General features: G+C 41.2%; 1 protein-coding gene across 1 annotated transcript; it reads left to right on the top strand.

The window, feature by feature from the left end:
• Positions 1–4,653: 4,653 nt before the first annotated feature.
• LOC139467008 (serine/threonine-protein phosphatase 6 regulatory ankyrin repeat subunit C-like) lies at positions 4,654–21,268 on the top strand. The gene is made up of 9 exons (XM_071248714.1): positions 4,654–4,711; positions 7,485–7,615; positions 8,485–8,686; positions 12,330–12,494; positions 16,453–16,634; positions 17,532–17,604; positions 18,717–18,881; positions 19,235–19,376; positions 20,686–21,268. The coding sequence occupies exons 1-9, from the start codon at positions 4,654–4,656 to the stop codon at positions 20,834–20,836; spliced, it is 1,269 nt and encodes a 422-aa protein (XP_071104815.1). The 3' UTR covers positions 20,837–21,268.
• The last annotated feature ends 1,394 nt before the right edge of the window (positions 21,269–22,662 follow it).

Raw genomic sequence — 22,662 nt, forward strand, 5'->3', positions numbered from 1 at the left:
TCTTCAATAAACATTCAAAATACACAATTTTACTACCAGATACCTGAGGTGTCTGTCAATGATACATGTTTGTGATGCGAAAAAACGTTGTTTTCATAATTATTTCAAAGTTATCTATGTATCTCTCAAACGATAAAGTCATGTATCATTAAAAAGAAACATTAAATAAGTATCTGCTTGTGTGAGAAACGTTTAAGTTTAGCAATTACAATAATGATGACGAAAGTTTGAGTGGTGTGACGAGTCCAGGTTCTTGAGGTCAGCTTGATAATACAATCAGAAAACATGATAAAATGTTTGTCTATTTAATTGCATACTCCTGTTAAAAGCAGGCATTTTATTGACAATAAAATTATGTAATTAAAATCCAAGCTGTATACAGATCATGGTACAACTGCGAGTAGAATGGTTTAATATTGGGAGTTGATTACATTTAAAGGGGCACTGATCTAACGCAATTCCCCGGGACTGGTTGTTGCCTTTGTTATTGTTTTTTCCCAGTGAGTACCCGGATGTATAGCAGAAATCTAGACTAGTTCGCGACCTCTGCTGCGCCTTTCGTAAGCGCATTAGTCACGTTTATGGATACCGGTAGTAATAAGGGCGTATGGTCACATTGATCAACAAAATGAAATACAGTTTTCGAGATAATAAGGAAATGTAGGTATCTTTGGGGGTAGCATCGGTAATGGTGACGAAGTTTTGATAAGTCACTTGTGTGGTAATTTTGCGATTTTCGTTTACACTATTTTTACTTGCAACACTAAGTAAATATTTCACCTAAGCATTGCTTTTTTATAGTGTGTATATTTTTTTACTGTCAAAATGTGTAACATATTTATTAAACGTCTAAATATTTTACAAAGTGACTGAAAAACATTTCGTTGAAAAGTACATGTCTATGTTGTTTGGCTTCTAATCCTACATAATAATCTGTTGTGATGTTTGTAGGCCCTTTTGTTCGTCTTAATCAATCTGGATAGATTTCTTAGTCAAAATGGCTGAAATATTTACACATTTTATAAATTGCCTGAGGGAATCAAATTTTACAAATTGACGGTAATATATACACGCTTACAAAGGAAAAGACCGGAGAAAACAACGTCTATCGCGCATTGAAGAATTTCCCAACCAAGACATAGAGAAACAAGAACGAATCGGTTCAAATGAAGGAAAACAAAATACAAATACCATAATTACAACCCACCAAATTTATGTGTATACATTTTAGGCAGCTTCCTTGTTCGAGGAATGTATCCGTGAATATCCACACAAAGAAACAATATCCCACTCGTCTGCAGCTGTACAGAGAAACTTTTTCGATGTCACGTGTCTCTGTAACAATCAAATATTTTAAAAAATATATATCGTTTCGGGATATTATAACCGTGTTCGTTTCTCTACTGATCACTTGGATTGTTTCAGGTGTTTCACATAGGTGTCAATTCTTCAAGGGTCGGCTGAGAAAGCCCACGTGACAACTATTTTCATAACATCCACGGTTCCATTGAGTGACAGATAACAATGATCAACCAATCAACGTATTATCAGTTATCCCTTTGAACAAAGTATGTTGTTTTAACATCGGCACTTCACGCCGTGATATGAGTGTATTCCCTTTGTTTTAGTAAACCTAGACATGTAAACACTCACTTTTGACATATCCACTGTGCAAGATAACAGTGATTAATCAATCAACGTATTTTCTGTTAATCCTTTGATGACCAGGAACGAACCGTTGATATACAAAAAAAGTAAATGAACTGATCATTCATCTCTTGCTTGGCTGCCACGTGCATATTACATAACACACATTTCACCTCACTTCCAACCTGGATTTAGATTGAATAATTACCCCAGACACAATAAATGCCAAATGGGAACCTTTGTCAGGTAATCTAAGTGGTGCTACCACTAATTGTACCTGTAATAAATTCATTAACTGAGCATCAAGGGAATGACGACAAATACACAAGTGTAGGGTTAGACGAGAAAACGTGGATGACAACAAGGGAGTAGTAATCGTATTATCGACGCAATCCAAAACCCGAAAATTCTTTCACTGCATGGATACTTTTTTTAGTATTAAACTATAACCATCTGGGGTATATCCAAATGACGACATCCGATGAGCTCCGCCGTTCTTTTTGTCTCTTTGTTTAGGCCGAAGAAATTAATTAACATGCGCCCTTTGTCGAAATCTTTATAGATCACAGTTAACCAATCAGTGTTTATGCAAAAATGCGTAAAACAAATATTGCCTCCAGCCTCCAAGTTCATTTAGCTGTCCTTGCAGACGGTAGCCCAGTCTCTGGTCATGCTCAGTTGCATTGCGTATCATCCGGGTACTCACGGGGAAAAAAACAATAACAAAGGCAGCAACCAGTCCGGGGAATTGCGTTAGATCAGTGCCCCTTTAATACAAAACTGACGGTCGTAGGTATACAGGGACTGCTTCCACCATTACGCATGCGCGCGTTTGTTTTGAGCAATGTTATACTTTGTTCGATTTAGCAGGATTATACCTTTGCTAAAAACAAGATATATGCAGATGAACACATGGATGGCAACTTTCTCGTAATTCTTGTTTTAAGGTAAAAAGAAATACACAATAATGTCAGCACACGTTTGCTTAAGTAAACATATTTCTCAAATTCTAATCATACCATTCTTTGACAAGTCACTACACCGTCAGTTGTTAAGCTATTTAGTTTATTTCTTTTTATTTGGGAGGGATGACATTGTAGATTATGAATCCACTGACTCTTAATTCAATACCGACCAGTGAGCGACCACGTGGTCCTTTTACCGCTAGCCTTCCCCATTTACTCTTCGTGTCAATGTAGCTATATTATTCCTCAACTACATTATATTTACTGAAAGGAGATTGGTTAGAGTGTTTGGTTTATGTACAATGGGCCTTGTCAGTACTTTTTATGATACATTTATTAGGTTTGATGTATGGGATTCAATGAGTGAGTATGGTGTTACCCCGCTTTTTGCAATATCACGGCTGGGGACACCTGAGATGGGCTTCACATCATGTACCCATGTGGGAAATCTTATGACAAAAAGCTTAGCTAGAAAGTAATGTTCACTTTGACGCCACATTCAGCAATACCGCAGCTCTGTGACGGCGGCCTGGACCGCACAACCCAGTGACTGATGTTATTGTCAATGATCCACAATGGCAGGGTACGATGACACACAGTTAACCAAGTCGCCAAGCCTGTGCACCCGATCCATGTAGCCGCCTCTTACGACCAACGTGTTATAGAGATATATGGTCCATCCCCGAACACTCACGGTGCTTATGACATTTGATATACTGAAAGTATGACATTGTGGCATGTGGATTAACATATAATAGGTTTGGGACCTATTTTGACTTTGAGGCACTGTACAAACACTAATGGATCTTATTTATGTTATTTAAAAAGGACCTTTTCACAACATCATATTTATTTCCATTTTCGTAGATTCCCTGAAATTGCTGAATACTCGAGCTTACAATCCCAGACTTAGGATCTTATTTTGATGAGATTGCCCAAGGCTGCATGACAGAGGATATATATATATATATATATATATATATATATATATATATATATATATATATATATATATATATATATATATATATCACTCTCTCACTCTCTCTCTCTCAGGTGCTGCGCAAAGCTGAGGCGATTAAGTACTTGATCAGTCCGCCTAAAACTCCAAAACCTCTACAAGTCGCCCGAGGATACAGTACTGAGCTGAGTGAAACGTATGGTGGTCACCATCTAGTATGCTCAGTGTTCGTCCCGTATAAGCATAAGTTTTAAAGTTATTTTTTATAAGTGATTTTAGAACTGATTCGAAACTGTTTCATGCAGAATTTATCACTTGCAATATGTGAATCCGCCCTAAAAATGTTATCTTTACGTGATCACATATATGTCCATATTTAGATTCAACTGCGTAGAAATTTGGAGAGCATTCAGTGGGGTGCCATCTTCCCGAGGCAAGAGACTTAACTGACTTCAAAAGTCCAGTTTCCACCCTTGCCGAACGAGGATGATATCTGTATTTGGTTTCAAGATATCAGAAATTGAATTATTGACATCATAACAAAACATGACATTTTGATATCTTTAAATCATAATTTGATATCAATAATCGAATTTAAGATATCTGCAATTCTTTTCAAGATATCAGTAATACGCTTCGCCATATCCTTAATTCATTTCATGATATCTTAGATTTTATTGCAATTATCTGCATATATGATATCTTCAATTCCCATACAGATATCTTCAATTGAATTCAAGATATCTTCAATTGAATTCAAGATATCTTCAATTCAATTGAAGATATCTTTAAAACAATTGAAGATATCTGTAATTCCGTAATAAATGTGAAAACGGCTTGCCATAGGAACGAACGGTAACCAGTCTACGATAGTGTAGAGAGCTCCACGAACGGGCTATCGCTGTGAGGAGCTTGATTCTACCACCAGTCGCATATATATTTATGTAATATTTACTTAATTATGTTGCACATACCGCCCCAAATACCCAAATCACACTTTTATATGGCTTTATGAAAGAGTTGTAAATCGGTCGTTTTTGAACGACATGTCCCAAACGAATCTCCTTGGATGTAAACAATATGGCGACCATCGGAAAGACATCTGCTGTTGACAGAAAAACAAAGTCAATTTCTTCAGGTAGTTGATTTCACTCAGGTCATAAAAAGGGTAACTGATGCACATGCATGTATTTGTTGCTGCTAAGATAGCAGCAGAAAACAATGTTGTTAATCCCGTGATTTTATCGCCCAAACTAATCAATCAGTGATGTGATGTCACCGAGAGTGACACCGATTGTATCAAAACAACACCATGACATCGTTCACTCGATCTATGCTAAACGCGCTGCGCTTCATGTTGAGTCAGTGAGTCAGAGCCCAGTCGGCTACGCTATTGGGACCGAGACTACAACACTAACATTAGGTACATTATGTGTGTAAAATGCATTACTATGTATTTCTGATAGTTACATACTTATTCTAAAATACAAAAACCGACTGTAGTTCGCTCAAAAGAATTTTAGGCGAGTCGGATCAAAATCTTTTGAGGTGAGTCGGATTTTAGGCGAGTCGGGTGTATCCCGTTTTGGGGATGGGTGGGTAGGTAGGGTCTTGGGACTGTATCACATTTATAATTAATTGAATAAGTTAGACCCCCAAGGACATTGTCTTCTGGTAGTCTAACTAATAATTTCAACAACACAGAGTCCTTATGCTAAATCACAGAGTTAATGAAGTAAAATATTATGTATATAACATCCCATCGATAGTGTCTCTGAACTCTGCTCACAGAATTCCAGCAGCCATGCTGAAAATGTCGTTTAGATCGTTGTCTCCACTATTTCAGCTCGTACCATTATGATATGGTGTACACAGTCAGTACAGGGCAGTATGTGTCTATTTCAACTTCATAGTTTAGATCTCCCCAAAACATGCAAAACAATGCTGAAAGTACAGTTTTGTTTGTTTGTTGTTTAACGCCGCACTCAGCAACATTCTAGCTATATGTAAATAATTGAGTCTGGACCAGACAATCCAGTGATTGATATTATGAGCCTCAATCCACGCAATTGGGATCGATGACATCCATGAACCAAGTTTATTTAGGTAAATTTGCTTGTTCCAGTATATAATCTCTGGGATGCAGTATAGTCCTGGAAAATATTCACACAGAATTCCAATCCAGTTTGTTTGCAGTGGCAGCTGTATTGAAATGGGGTTGGGCCCATTTATTTCTGTTTAGAGCCATTTAAGAATTGACTTCAATATTATTTTGTATTTATCATGTCTATAGAGGCATAATAAACATTAAAATTGGTTTGCATACTGTGTAAATCTGCATAACAGATTTACGCAAAGTGTGACACTATTATTTTTCTTTTTTATTCGTTTATGTACTAATCATGGTTACTTGGGAATCAATCTGAAAGAGTTGTACTGTCTAAATAAGGGATTAAGTTATTTATAAATCATATTAAAAAAAAGTATCTTGACGAAAAATAAATTCTAAGGTCAATGTTAGTAGGAAAGAGATGTTAAAAAGCGAGAGTGAAGTTGCAGAGTTGTCATCACATGATCTCATGTTACAGTAGAGAGTCTTGTGTTCGGCAGATTACTATTGTTTCGGTCTAGTGTTTGGTAGATTGCTAGCATTCACCATGGCGTCACCAGACCAGACAATGTAGCAGATGAAAACATTGAAATTTCATTCAATGACCTAACTCGTAACATATTCATCCATATCTATCAAGTGAAGACGATCAATCAGATGGCAACACAGAAAGAGGGAAAGGGAAAACCAACTGATATTAAATGCTGTTTTGTTTTTTTGCAAGAGAATTATTCTTGTTCTGTAAGATGTGCCAAGTGTAGAATGACGCTTACCATTGTCGAAACAGGTACTCGTAAAACTTGACTCTCATGCTGCAGAGGGCGGTTGAGTAGCCTAGTGGTTAAAGCATTCGCTCATCACGCCGAAGACCCGGGTTCGAATCCCGACATGGGTACAATGTGTGAAGCCCATTTCTGGTATCCCCCGCCGTGATATTGCTGGAATATTGCTAAAAGCGGCGTAAAACCAAACTCACTCACTCACTCACTCACTCACTCACTCACTCACTCATGCTGCAGATATTGTAGTAGTCTGGAGAAGACTGAAGCAGTGTTTGAAGTTAAGGGGGTCCTTGAGGTTGCTCCTATAGTATTTGAATCCAGGTACAGTGGATGCCCACTTATCCGGACCCCAGATATCTGAAAACCTATATTTACCATGTTTACATGAAACTAAATATATACTACATAAAATGCTTCATTTTTCTGGAAATCCGGTTTCCGGATCCAGACAGTGAATTTCATTTACCAGAAGTGCAAAATACGCAGTATTGTGTCCAACTTACCCGACAGCAACCACGCTTGACAATGTTTGTTTTGCAATTCCTCACCCGGCACCTAACGTCAACGATGCAGGTATCATGTAATCACAATGTCAAACTAATCATGTCTAATGATGTTTTATCACCAATTTCGCATTTTAATTTACCAAGTTTGTTGTCATCTGAATTTGCTGATGGGATACAATGCACTTTTTTACTGCGCAATACTCAAATAATTTTATGTATTATATAATAGAGGGGTTTTTGCCTCTGTAGAATTTGGGTAGGGGAGGTAACTGACAAGGGATTCAGATATCTGGAAATTTGTTTATCCAGACATTATTTGTGAAAAAGCAAGTGTCCAGATAGATGAGGTCAACTGTTCCCAATAAGTGTTTTAGTTTCACATTATGGCCGTGACAAGGGCCCTTGACTTTCATGCTTAATTCTGCACTGAGATGTTGCCTTAGCTTTTACCTTTTTAATTCCTTCTCCAATGTGACAAATGCATGTGTACATATATCACGTGATGCATTGCAGGTTCCACGGCAGATGTGGAAGAGATGAGGGACATGATGGAGACAGCCAGTATTGGTGTCCCACTGCCAAAGTCACCCTTCCACCTGGCATGTACCTATGGACAAGTTGCCGAAGTTGTGAAACTTATTGAGGTCAGTGTGTTACATGGGACAAAATAGTCTGTAACATACAGTCGAGGTGCACAGTATTACGTGTTTACCACAATATGAAATACTAATGAATATGGATCACAATGTTTGGAAAATACCGGTCTATTGTCGCGCAGGGTTTCCCCTGACGCAGAATTCTTGCGTATATAACTCTCAATTAAGGAAAATTACGTCCAGAAATAAATGACTGCGTCAAGGTGACTCTCAGATATTGGAGTCTAGGGGGAACCCTGAATTGCGTTTTTCAAAATCATGCAATTTTTTTAAAAGTTTACATAAGTGACAAGTAGAGTTGAAATTATGAAATATGTAAATTGGCAACTGTGTCCTGCAACTAAAACTGTGAAACTATTTGTGACAAGTATCCTATATATAATGTGTCTATAGCAACATCCAAGAACTGTCCTACAGGTGGGAAACAAATAAGTAATTTTTCTGTTTTTGAAAAAGTTGAAATATGTTGCCATGTGTACAGTGTTAGTGTAGCAGTCATTGCTGAGTGCCAACCTGCTAGTATGAGGTAGGACACCTTGTCAGATGTTTGATCACTCCAGGCCCTGTTACAGAAGTAAGCTTGTTTCACCATTTCCCCTCTTTTAGCCCAATGTCTCTCAGTCTACCCTGTTGTAATATCTTGCTGGCACACTTAGTGGGGAACACAGATGTTGGCATTCAACACAATAAAAAAGTAAACTTTCTGGGTTTATTTATTTTTCAATTTGAAATCTATTTTGTGACAATGAACATGATGGTTTCCTAATTGTCATAAAAAACTTTTGTTTCTTGACCATGTTGCTAGAATATCTGTTGATACAGGTGTCAGATAAATCCTAATGCCATGTGTTACTCAGGACGGAGCAGATCCTGGCCAAGGTGGTGGTGGCGAGCGGACACCCCTCCACGATGCCTGTGTAGGGGGCCACACCGAATGTGTCCGGATACTCTTACAGCATCTTGACAGCATCGACATGAGCGACCCACATAGACAGACTCCACTACATCTGGCTGCATATAATGGAGAACTCAAGTGCCTGAAGCTGCTGGTCGACAAAGGTGAACACTCCTTGACAAACTGACAGTTTCCTATTTGGTGTTGTCAAGCATAGACTGATTATAGTAGTAATCATTCAGAACTGAACACTGGCTCTAAAACGATCTACATGTATGAAGCTGATGTAAGATTATGACAGTGAGGGAATATGAATGTTGAAAACTTGACAGTTGGGAAATTTGCTCTCAATGAACGTTACTCATATTGCAATACTGATGATTACATTACACTCTACCATGAATTTGGAAAATAATCAAACCACAATAAGCACCTAATGAAACAACCTGCAATTTTAAAACCACATCATGACAGAAGCTAATATTTAAACTAAAAACTAAAAACTACATTTAAAAAATTATCCTATCTTGCACTATCCATTTCTTCTTTCTTCTTCGATCCTATGTGGAAGCATGGTTGGGATTCCTCTTGATACAGCGCCTAACTGAGCCGCCCACTTGGATGGGAGAGCTTCCCCCAAACTTAGACTTGTACCTTCATTATCCTATTGCTTCATCCTGTCCGCTGCCCTGATGTATATTACCTCTCTCATTGGAATTCACCTTTCGATCGCCTTCAACATGAAGATCCTTGTTGTTCTTCTCCCTCTCATAGATGTTCATCACAGATAGCAGCTCTTAAAGGATTGCCGATCTCGTTCTGCTTCATCGTTCCTGGCTACCGGACACTTCTGGTCTGGTTAGCTTGACTTTCTCTCCAACTTTGTCACAGCTGGCTCCTCTTGGCACCAGTTCCTCTGATTATGGATCATCCCCGGCTGATGAAGATTTCGATCATCCCACCTCCCCTACTTCGTCTTCCGAGAATTTTTGGGGGGATAGTGTTCATATCCTACACAGACGATTGCATTCAGTTCAACGCAGATCAAAATGTATTCAGGCCAACGCAGATCCAAACGTCCTTCTACAATATCTAGAGTTTACTCAATGTCTTCTCCATCAATAGTTGTCTCGTCAATATAGGCAAGGCTGAGACGACTCCTATTCAACAATTTCAGTTTATCAGACACCCATCTGTGCAAGATGCTCGTTGCTCCGGAATGATGGTCAAAGGTCAAGCATCTTGTGCCATTGACACTCAGACAACCACTGTCTGTGGCATCCTTCAGCCAGTGCTCCTTCAAGCCCTTCATCAAGAGCAATGAATGGCAGATACTGATCTTGCTACCACCAATACCTCCTCATCAACGCATCGACCATGTGCAGGGAATCCCACTTCCACGATCTACAGGTAGGAGGGCACTGGTTCATCAAAGAGAAGCAACTTCACATCAACAACCTCGAGTTCAAGGCTGTCATCCTGGCGGTGTCCCATTGGTCCGAGCTTCTTTGTGCGGCACACCTCATGATCCAGTTTGATAATGTCTCGGTCGTCTTGTATCAACAAACTGGTTTCCAGGAAGTAGATGTCGCACCTGTCGCTCTCCATCTACTTCTTCCAGTTGATCAACTCCCTCAACATTCACGTGCAAGCGAGGCACATTCCGGGGATCATCAACATGGTAGCCAACTCCCTGTACTGACCCAACAGACTGCCGTCACCAATAGAATGGTGTCTCCACTCATCGATCTTCTATTGGATCTGCCTACTCTAACCGACCCCAGCAATCAATCTGTTTGCAACAAGGTTCATCGCTCAGCTATCTTGATTTGTCTCTCCAATCCCTGATCCTCAAGTTTGGGACCACAATGCTCTGGCGATCTCATGGGAAGGTCTCAACATTTATGCCTTTTTACTTCGCGTCCTTCAGAAAGTGACTACCCTGAGACTCCTTACACTGATTTTGGTTGCGCCGTTTTGGCCAGGTCCATGTTAGTTCACCACTTCAAGATGGCCTGCTACTGCTGCATGTGAGAACCATTGTCTGGATGTTAACAGCGAGATCGGCTGTTTATGATCCCATCACTGGCATCGAGTCTACTTGGAAGCTGCGAGACCACTTCGGTACTCCCAGAATAGACTCTTCATCCCAAAGCGTTCGAATCCAAAGTCTCCCATACCACCACCTCCTTTTGGCTCCGGTCGACCATACTATAGACCCATACTTTTGTGGGATTGCCGCCCTAGATCACGTCCAATCTCGACACTGTCACCTCTAATATGGCCTTGCACAGCAATTGCACCCCGTCTGCCATTATGAAAGGGTGATGTTGGAAGTCCGATGCGGTCTTTGCTTCCCACTTTCTCCGTGACAACAGGGCCTTCATCACAGCAGCTGTTGACTGCCCGTCAGCATAGATAACCAATGCGAGTACCCACTCCTGCTCTTTCGTACTGCGCTTCGTGTATACACAGAATAAATCTGGGAACTTTGGCTCCTGTGTTTATTGTTTTTTAATTATTCAGGCTCCCAGACTGAGTACCCAATTGGAAGTTGGATTCGCTCAAATGTAGAGACTTAGGTCTTCAATATCTAAGTTGTCGCAAGGCATGTCTGTTTCGACGGTGTCATCTCTGCCTTGATCATGTGTTGTCAGGGGCAGGCTTGAAGATCCTCTTGTGGATATTGTCGATCGATCCTCTTCTCGTCTTTGGATGATTCAGTCCCTCGGGCGTGATTGATAGCTTTGACTAAGCGTTAAAAGAGATACTGAGCAGGCGCACTTTATTGTCCATGGGAGATATTTTTGCGTCCTGTCTTGTAGAAGCAATTTTCTGGAGACCCCTTCCAGGTCAATTATAAGTCATACGCTGTATCCCGTGTTCTATCAGCTACATGGTCATTCAGGCAGCGATGTCATACAGTAACGATGTCATACATGAAAATACGTTCCCCTTGTTATACTCTATTTCATGCTGTTGCGTCTGACTAACATATCACGATTGTATCACCAGTTTTTATGTGTTTTCCCACTAATGAGTTATTGCTTTAATGACACTGGGCAATGTTTTAGATACTTTATTTCACTATCTAGCACCAGCTTCCTCGTGTATGTCTCACGGGTCTAGTCTATTACAGACTAGGGTATCTGCGCCCTCCCATCCTCCCATGGGATATACATGGGTATGCATAGGTAGATAAGTTTAGAAATTTGAAGTTGTATAATAGATTCTATATTTACCCACTCATCCTATCTCATACGTTATATGCCCTCCAGACCATCCCCACATCACAGTTCCTCTAGCCTGTTAGCTCTGACTAAAAAGAATAATGGGGCAGGGGTAATGAAGTGATTAGGTCGGGATTACAGTGCGTGACCCATTTGTTTGGGTGGTACCATTGTGATTCTGGCATGTGTTCGGGTGAATAGTTTTTAGAGGCTGGAATCTCTGTTGTTTTGTTTCCACATAGGACTGAAGAAGAAAGAAGAAATGCAAAATGTGAGATAGGATAAGTATATAATATAAACTTTATTTTGAAATTGTCAATTCTGTTTCAATCAGGCATTTTGAAACAATGAGATGCCTGATCATAGTATTCTTCAGTTTTCAAAGTATTTGTGGCAGTACATTTTGAAAACACATAAGCATACCCTCTAAAAGTCTGAAATTCTACTTGCATCCATCCCTGTTTTATCTGCTAGTTGATGCAGCTTAGTTTTTAAGTAGATTGTTTCTGAGATATGTAAGTTGGAACCAGTAATATTGTGACTGTACACATATACAAACTGATCATTTGTTATGCAGGTGCCAACCTTTTGGCTGAAGACAAGAAAGGTAGACAGCCCAGCCACCTGGCAGCTATGAGGAACCAGGTTAAAGTTGTCAAGGTGTTGTTTGACCATGGAGTGGACCTCGACAGTCGTTGTAACAGTGGCAAGACTCCATTACACTACACCGCTCAGTATGGAGGTATATACAACCCTAGTACAGTAGTAGAACCTGCTGTTGTAGAACCTACTCCAGGTGCAGTCTTTCACAACACTTAGAGATGGAGGTACACACAACCCTAGTACAGTAGTAGAACCTGCTGTTGTAGAACCTACTCCAGGTGCAGTCTTTCACAACACTGAGGGATGGAGGTACACACAACCCTAGTACAGTAGTAGAACCTGCTGTTGTAGAACCTACTCCAGTAGCAGTCTTTCACAACACTGAGGGATGGAGGTACACACAACCCTAGTACAGTAGTAGAACCTGCTGTTGTAGAACCTACTCCAGGTGCAGTCTTTCACAACACTGAGGGATGGAGGTACACACAACCCTAGTACAGTAGTAGAACCTGCTGTTGTAGAACCTACTCCAGGTGCAGTCTTTCACAACACTGAAACACGGTTATATTCATTAACCTTTTCCAACTATAAATATGACTGTGATATATTGCTCCGAATGGAGCAGGTTACTTCAGTGACTTCGCTTCACTTTTCAAAGGAATTGCCCAAGTAAACATGATCTAGTGTATCTAACATTGTCTAAGATGTCAAATGAATATGTGAAATCAAAAGATTAGTTGACACTAATCCAATCTCAGATTAGTTCTTGCTTCAGCTTAAAAAAGATCTGAGGACATCCCATTATGGGTCCTATCAGAACTACCTTTCATCCAACCAATCAGAGCATCGGTATCCAGATCAGGAAAGTAACACTTATAATGTGTTTTCTGTCCATGCAGCCTCGAAAAGATAAACACAGGGTGTTTCAAACGACAGTTATGGTCTGTACTACTGAATCCGTCAAAACTATCTTCTTATATCTCACTTAAATGGGATAAACACTTGAACAAAAGAGATGTTGCATAGCAAGTTGAAAGTACTGCAAAAGAAATCGTGATCATATATGGACATTCCAGCATGCTCCTTTGTTCCGTTTTCAAATTTTGAATCGAGAATATCGTCAAAATATTTTCAAGCGTAGTTTCTGAAAACAGAAAACTGCTTTCTGACTGGGCAATGTCTTTTTTACTTCTAATGCAGTGTCAATCCTAAACAAAAGTTTGTTAAAGAAGCTCTAAAATGTAATCTTTTTAACTTATCCTGCATTACTCTGTATTGCATTTACTGCTGTCTTTGACAGAGAGACGAACTGTGTGAGATCCAGCTGCTGAAGAAAAGTTGTTCCAACCAGTAGAGGCAGCACCCTCTCACAGTCAGCACGTGACCCGAAAGTCATGACGTCACATCAAAACACATAACTGCTTTCTCACTTCCACAGCCGGAAGTACTTTGTATCCCTTATGGAAATTAAAGCTTGTTTCTATACTTTACATGTTTCTACATTCTTCGTATGCTGCTACATTGTTACCTGTATATGGGCTGTTACCTCTAGGGTCTCTCCAATCCTAATTTGTAACGTTTATCACTCGTTTGTGGCACTAGTCACAGTAATTTACGTGCGTACTGTTGTTCCCGCCATATTTGCCATTCACCACGTGGCCACGTAATTTCGTCTTCTGTGTTTTGAATTCTTTCTTTGGCTTGGGTTATACACTAAATTTGTTTATTTTGTTTTGGCATGCTCTGCCTTTTCGCTTCCTTTTAGCATAATTGTTTGCACTCATGAACTTACATGAAATACAATTTTTTTTAGTTCCATTATGCTTCCTCTACTTTTGGTTTTGCCACATGGTTATTTTTTGCTTAAATTCCACATTTTATGCCTCGTCGCACTTGCTGCAGTGGGAAAAAATCTGGTAAGGGTCCGCCCCTTCTGCCATGATTGTACGATGCCCTGTACTTTCACAACGCAGTGCCATTGTTGCAGTTCTTCATCACTGTGGTCCTTCAACTCAATACGAGTATCCAGGACACACCTCACTCAACGTGCTCATCGTCACCCTGATATGGCTTACAACTGGGACACTGAGGTCTTTCTTGCCATCACCTTTATTGACAACAATAGGTGACACCCGTGAAGCAACACCACCAACGCTCCAGAGAAGCAACACCACCAGCGCTGCTGGCACCCCATGTGCCTGAGTATCTAAGTTAAGCTTCCCGGGCACCTGCGCCTGAGTATCTCAGCCAAGCTTCTCTGCGCCTCAGTCAAGTTTCCCCGGCGCCTCCGCCTGAGTATCTCAGCCAAGTTTCCCGGCGCCTGAGTATCTCAGCCAAGTTTCCCGGCGCCTGAGTATCTCAGCCAAGTTTCCCGGTGCCTGAGTATCTCAGCCAAATTGCCTAAGTATCTCAGCCAGGTTTCCCAGCGCCCCTGCCTGAGTTTCTCAGCCAAGTTTCCTGGCACCTAAGTATCTCAACCAAGTTTCCCAGCGCCTCCGCCTGAGTATCTCAGCCAAGTTTCCTGGTGCCTGAGTATCTCAGCCAAGTTTCCTGGTGCCTGAGTATCTCAGCCAAGTTTCCCGGCGCCTGAGTATCTCAGTATCTCAGCCAAGTTTCTCGGTGCCTGAGTGTCTCAGCCAAGTTTCCCGGCGCCTCCGCCTGAGTATCTCAGTATCTCAGCCAAGTTTCTCGGTGCCTGAGTATCTCAGCCAAGTTTCCCGGCGCCTCCGCCTGAGTATCTCAGTATCTGAGCCAAGTTTCTCGGTGCCAGAGTATCTCAGCCAAGTTTCCCGGCGCCTCCGCCTGAGTGTCTCAGCCAAGTTTCCTGGCGCCTGAGTATATCAGCCAAGTTTCCCGGCGCCTGAGTATCTCAGCCAAGTTTCCCAGCGCCTGAGTATCTCAGCCAAGTTTCCCGGTGCCTGAGTATCTCAGCCAAGTTTCCCGGCGCCAGAGTATCTCAGCCAAGTTTCCCAGCGCCTCCATCACCACTCGCCCCTTTCCATAACCCTCTAAGACCAGAAAGCCATGTTCAGATCGCCTGCGTTTCCTACAACTATCTAAAGCCTGCCGCACATATAGGAAACACCTTTACTGCCAGTCTCCTCTTCGTCACAGTCAGAGGTTAGCTGGAATACTCTGGGCGGTCACCCTCCAAACGTATAAAGCTGCCGGATTGGAGCCTCCCCCTAGGCTATCAACCCACAGAAGATCAGAGTGATCGCATTTACCATGACTCTTCACAGTAACTGCTCCATCCAGTCACTCATGGAAGGCTGCTCTTGGCGACTGATACCTCCCTGATGGTCACCAATCCCTCTGACGCCACTGATTCTCCGTTACCCTGAGCGGGGCCTGTTGATCTCTCTGGTGTTAATCACCCTAGACAAGAGGGCTCTCCTGTATTCTGCATTCACTCTTGGGAATGGTCATAGATGTTGACGCCGATGCCACTGAATCTTTGATACCCCAAGCGGGACCCATCGAACTCTCTGATGTTTATCACCTCAGATTAGAGGGCTCTACTGCATTCTGCATTCACTCTAAGGTAAGTTCTAGTTTTTAGCTACCCGCCTCATTCTATTTCTGTCATCTATTCAGGTTTTTCCTTTTTGCTTTGACTCTTCTTTGACAGATGCTATCTGATAAAGATGAAACACAGATTAATGCAGGATAAGATAAGGATAAAATATTTTTAACATTGATATACTTATCCTGCATTATGAAATCTAAGTGTCCTCATTTCTCTACTCTGCCTGATGTTATGTTTAAAGCAGTTATGTGTTTTGATGTGACGTCATGACTTACAGGTCACGTGCCGACTGTGCGAGGGTGCTGTCTCTACTGGTTGGAACAACTTTTCTCTAGAAGCTGGATCTCTGCTGCATCATTGTAACAACTTTGTACATGGGCCGATGGCCTACAAAAATAGAAATAAACTTCCTATAAATGTTGACTTCGTGTGAGTCACTTCACTAGTTGATCAAAGTTCGCTCTGATGTGACCTGTAAGGGGATGTCCCCAGATCTTTGTTTAGCAGTAGCAAGAACTGAGATCTGATTTTAATGAGTTTAATAAAGACTTTAAACTATATTTTCTAGCTCTAGACTGCATGATCTGTTTGGTGGAGCGAGACTGTGACACTATGATGGGTGACAATAGTGGCTTCTTAGCAGCACATGTGGCAGCCCGATACAACAAGCTCGACTGTCTCCGCTTCCTCATCAAACAGGGGACAGCTATAAACTCCATACAGGCCGATGGCAAAACACCAGCACATGTGGTGAGTACTCTCTGTGTCAGAACTACAGTGCATGCAGAGAGTACACTTTGTCAGAACTACAGTGCATGCAGTGAGTACTCTCTGTGTCAGAACTACAGTGCATGCAGTGAGTGCACTTTGTCAGAACTACAGTGCATGCAGTTAGTACACTTTGTCAGAACTACAGTGCATGCAGTGAGTGCACTTTGTCAGAACTACAGTGCATGCAGTTAGTACACTTTGTCAGAACTACAGTGCATGCAGTGAGTGCACTTTGTCAGAACTACAGTGCATGCAGTGAGTGCACTTTGTCAGAACTACAGTGCATGCAGTTAGTACACTTTGTAGACTTGATGTATGTTCAGCCAGTGTGTTTGTTTCAGGCATCTGGCCATGGTTCAGTGTAGACTTGATGTATGTTCAGCCAGTGTGTGTGTGTTTCAGGCATCTGGCCATGGTTCAGTGTAGACTTGATGTATGTTCAGCCAGTGTGTGTGTTTCAGGCATCTGGCCATGGTTCAGTGTAGACTTGATGTATGTTCAGCCAGTGTGTGTGTTTCAGGCATCTGGCCATGGTTCAGTGTAGACTTGATGTATGTTCAGCCAGTGTGTGTGTTTCAGGCATCCGGCCATGGTTCAGTGTAGTCTTGATGTATGTTCAGCCAGTGTGTGTGTTTCAGGCATCTGGCCATGGTTCAGTGTAGACTTGATGTATGTTCAGCCAGTGCGTGTGTTTCAGGCATTTGGCCATGGTTCAGTGTAGTCTTGATGTATGTTCAGCCAGTGTGTGTGTGTTTCAGGCATCTGGCCATGGTTCAGTGTAGTCTTGATGTATGTTCAGCCAGTGTGTGTGTTTCAGGCATTTGGCCATGGTTCAGTGTAGACTTGATGTATGTTCAGCCAGTGTGTGTGTTTCAGGCATCTGGCCATGGGTCGGTGGAGGTGCTGCACTGGCTGTATGGGAAGGGGGCAGATGCAAACTGTCAGGACTGTAAGTATATTTAGAACTGATCTAGCTGATCAAGACAACAAACACTTACTGCATGAATTCTAACTTTCTCTTTGGGTGTCACAACAACCATTTTACCCTCCCTGACTTGTCTTTTATTTGGTACATATGCTATTTTTTTACTAGCTGGTAAGTTTCCTCTTATATATATATTATCAACATCTACCACATGGTGACTGATGGTGTTGGCACTTTTTACACCTTGCGATCCACATGAACTTTGGTTGCAACTGCTGTGGAATCTGCAACCCTGGTCACCTAATGTGTACATCTCCCAGAGGAAGCCTTCAACCACTATTTGTGTAAATGTCAGACAGATCCGTCAGTCAACGATCCAAGTCACGAGTCTTTAATTCATCCAAGAAGCCTGAGCGTGTCACTATAAAAACAGTTATCACTTCGTCAGCCAAGGCAATTGTCAAACAGCCTCCTACATCTACCATCAGATCACTTTTGGTAGAAGACGAGATGGTTTCAGACACCTTTTTCCACGGAGATTTTCCCGCCCAAACCTAGTCGTCGTCAAGTACCAGGGCACCTTTATCACAACTTATATCTGCTAAATGCACAGTAGGGGCCATAGTCATCGCTGCCCCGGCTACAGTGATGATTACGGCTACCATAACTCTCGATTTGCAAATGTAAAATTTTCAATACTATTAAAATTTCAGACACTTAGAACAGTGTTGTAATAACTAATTTGAGCCTGACTTTAGTGGAATGTTTGTAAACCTTCTTATCCTTTGTAATTGTAACAACCACCTGTATCCCTTGTTAGTCATAATAGCCAACTCAAAGAGGATCAGATGGTCAGAATTGGCTGATTGTAAACTTTAATCATGCTTGTAGTGTTGCATCCCACATACCTTCAGTCACGAGTTTGTTGCATCATCAACCATATTAACATTCTCTAAATGAGCTTACTCAAAATTCACTTTTACTCTTAACCATGTTTATTTATACATACATGTATATGTCTTCTCTGGGCCATTAGTGATGTGGTCAGTATTTGACTTGACTTGGTCAGGAGTACTAACTCAGTGAGCTACAGTGCTTGTTGAGTGTGCTGTGTGAAAAGAATAACTCTGTTGCAGACTTCGGCAATACTCCGGGCCACTATGCCGCAGAGGGGGGATGGGCGGAGTGCTTGAACTGCTGTCTGCAGCATGGGGGAGACCTGCAGGTACCCAACATCAGGGGGGACACAGTCCTGGATGCTGCCAAGAAACATGGACACCCCTTACTCATGGAACGAGCAGGTGAGGAACACCACCAGTCACCACCAGTCACCACCAGCCTTTCTAACAGTGGGATTTAGTTTGTCAGGTGTTGTGTAGGTTTTCAGCCGCTGGTTTGTCCTGTCCATGTTAGATTACTCACAGGCTGCAGAACAAGTTATAAAGGGGGGACAGTGATGACTGGGGGTAGGTAGTAAACAGCATTCACTCACTCACTCACACAGTTGTCAAGACATTTGGTTCAGCCGTCGTCAGTTGTCATCGTCTGTTGTTACTTGGAAATGTATGTAGCATATTAAAACACCTATCTCATCTTCTTGCATGTTTTGACAAAATTGTTTGTGACTGTTAAACCAGTGTGTCTGTGGTTGCAGTTAAGAATGAAGTGCCATGTCCCTTGTGTTACAAGAAGTATGAGAAGAAGGAGTGGGAGAGGACACACCAGCCTTCACGGGTGGAGAGAAACATCTCGGCTGCCAAGTCCACTGCCTTTGTGTCTCCACTCCCTCCAATGAAGTCAGTAGCCCATTTCACAAACTACATCTGTAGCCATCTAGGGTCAAAGTCCAATCAGCTTATTGTATGCTGCTGCAATGTCTGTCAGTTGTGTTTACTTTAACTTGGCTACATTCTTTAAACTGATTGAAAGTATGAACCTGATACTTTAGAAGCATGTTTAGCCCAGGGATTCATTATCGACATACACATTAGGGAATTTTCTTATAATTGAAAACAAAGCAAATTTATCTGTTTTTGTCACAATGTTTTTCTTAAAAGCGTCAAGTCTGAGCTGAAACCATGATAATAATGACCCTTAGATGTTCAAGCTAGGCATCATCCCCGTATCCGAGTATGCTGATGGTCTAAACCTCAGCTGTTTCTCATTCAGTATGCTATGGCAGCACTGTACCTGTGTGTTTCACCAACATAGTAAACATCTACGGCCTGTGCCAATGCGCTTCCATCCCTTACTTCATTGCCATAACTGAAATACCAGTTACTACTCAAATCACAAGGAAACTTTGAGGGTTAAGCCCTGCATGTACTTGATTGCTGCACATTACTCAAGTTTGTCCAATTTTCCAAAGGTCACAGACCGGAGCTTATTCTACCTGTCTTGTCACAGCATAACAATATGCTTAATGTGTTGTGGCTTTGCGTCGATGACATCATGTGATGTCCTCAACCAAAGCTTTCCCTTCATGCAATTCCGTCTATGCAGAGATCCAGATAAGCTGCGTATCTGCGTAAAAAACGCATCAGAAATGCAGAAATATGCAGTAAAATAATATCCAAGCGTATCAAATACGCAACGAACATTACAGATACGCTACAAAAATAAAACTTGTGCGTATATTCAAAATATTGTGAAGTAACCCTGCGTATTCGACTGGCAAATCAGCAACTTATTTTGAAATTATAAACGGGCATTCCGTCAACCTTGCCAAACTCCATGATGACAGTTACATCATGATCATTTGCCACCACATTTTCTTGTGGAAGTATCGTGGTATTTTTTAGTCCTATGAAGCTCTCGAACCCACACAACACCAGTTTGCAGGGACTAGATGAAAAGTGTTTTTAAATATTTAACTTAAATACCCACATGTGTAAAAACTAGTGGGTAACAGAAATTTGAATACCCAGATAGAATAGCTGATACGCAGTGATTTTAAAATGCATGGGTAAAATACCCACAACACCAAAAGCTTATCTGGAGCTCTGGTCTATGTGAGGTTCAGAACTTATCACTCAGTCCTCGTACATTGTGTCTTCCTTTCCTGGTATTAATTGTCTACTCATGAACTGTATGTTATTGTTACAGAAAAACTCCGTCCCAGTTACAGAGAAATAAACATCAGCGTGAGATGAATGTGGAGAACCAACAGAAGGTGCTGCTGCCAAACAGGGACTTGGCTGCAAAGTTCTTTGGTGATCACCTTGACCCCAATTCCAACTTCCATTTCCATCTGTGAGAAGGGAGAAAGCTTGCCTACACGTAAACCTCATGAAGCTCACACAAGGATTTGAGCCTTCCTAAGCCTTAGCTTTACACTTTAATTTTTAACTGACCATTACAAAGATTAAAGGAGACATTCCAAACTGTTAGGGTGTAACTTTATGAGGTGAGAGTGGGGTCACATTTTGAATTTTCAACTTCAGTCCCAGGAGTCTTAAAAGTGCCTGTCTGTCTGTCTGTCTGTCACTCTGCGTTGGTTTGTGCGTGGGTGTTAATGCATGTGAGTGGGTGGGTGTATGTGCGTACGTGTGTGTGTGTTTGTGTGTGAGAGAGAATGTATGTGTGTGAGTGCGTGCGTGCGTGTGCGTGTGTGACCACCTGAATGAATCTGTTTCCAATTGTGTGATTCTCCTCCTTTTCCACTGTGATATATACTCTGCTGCCTTTCTGTGATGACATATTAACTTTTAACTATTTGTTATCATTATTGTTCTAATAAATCAAACTTTACAAAACAGCACATCTTAAATTGTCTGAATTTTAGATATCATTGTCAAAGCCCTAATACTTATTTCAAGGTCTTTGAAAACCTGAAAATGTAGCACAATTACATAAGTTGTATCTATTCATGGTAAGGAAATGAAAATGTAATCCTCTTTCAATTCAAAAAGATCCATGTTAAACTGGCATCGTATATCAGTGGGATAGAACTATGAAACCGGCAAACCATTATGCAAGTCATTCAATATTGTAAGCATTTTTTTTCCAGTGGACAAATACTATTTTTTCATCATAAGAAAAACATCCACATGGATGTGTTGCTGCTCTGATCTTTTTCTGAAATACCCTATAAGATCAGATCAGTCCAACAAGGGTGCTGAAGAAAAGCAAACGAAACAACTGAAGTTATTCCTACACAGCAGACACGTGCTGAGCTTCACTGAGGGTCACAGGTTGTCGGTGTCCTTCCAGCTGAAATTTCCGAGCATCGACCACCCAGATCTGAAATGGAAGTGTTTAACTCCTTAACATTCATACTGAAAAGGGTGAGCAAGGGACAGAATTACATTTTCACTGAGACAGTCATGTTTTCTTTGTATATATCTCGTATTTCTGTCTCATTTGCCCTTTTTCCAACCTTTTCCCTTACATATCATGTTATTCCAATCTGTCGTGGAACATCAATCTCATTAAAATCATATCTTAGTTCTCGCTACCATTATAAAATGGAGTTAGCTGAGATCTGATTTGTAAAATTAGGATAAAACAGCAAAACACTGAAACAGTCCCTTCCTGCCGCATCACACTGGACTCTACAGTAGGAACACACGACCTTCATATCAGATGCTGTGTAAGTCGGGGGAAAGTGAAGATGAAGTGAACTGGTTAAAGATATCCAAAGAGTAATAGCACCTTCCTGAACATTGCCGTATTTGGTGTTAACGCTTGTGTGCTCTGAACCCTGAAAGTTAACCGATAAGTAACATAAATGATCATGAATGTCAACGGTATGTAAACATTTATTATAGTATGCAAATTATTTGGAAATAAATAATGTAAGGTTCTGTGTATTAAATGTTTACAAGCCATCATCTCTACGAAGATATTAAAGAATTTAATTATATACAAGACATAAGTCCATCCATCATCGAAGCCATAAATTCCCATGTTGGCTGTCATCACACTATAAGATCTTTCAGGTTTTCAACTGACGTCCGCATCACCCCCAAAACCACCAAGTCGCGAGTCAAACTTGCTCCATTTGAACAAATATGTGACAATATCCAGTACCAACTGTAATTTTACTGGAAATCAGACCGGACAGATTATCAGTGTCCCTCC

This window comes from Haliotis cracherodii, unplaced genomic scaffold (assembly GCF_022045235.1).
Source record: "Haliotis cracherodii isolate W230 unplaced genomic scaffold, xgHalCrac1.p SCAF_19, whole genome shotgun sequence".
In the NCBI taxonomy this organism is placed as follows: Eukaryota; Metazoa; Mollusca; class Gastropoda; order Lepetellida; family Haliotidae; genus Haliotis; species Haliotis cracherodii.

Coding starts and splice junctions, on each gene's coding strand:
- LOC139467008 (XM_071248714.1), top strand. CDS start 4,654: ATGGCGACCATCGGAAAGACATCTGCTGTTGACAGAAAAACAAAGTCA. Junction 8,687..12,329: donor GAAGCTGCTGGTCGACAAAG/GTGAACACTCCT, acceptor TTTGTTATGCAG/GTGCCAACCTTTTGGCTGAA. Junction 16,635..17,531: donor GCAAAACACCAGCACATGTG/GTGAGTACTCTC, acceptor TGTGTGTTTCAG/GCATCTGGCCATGGGTCGGT.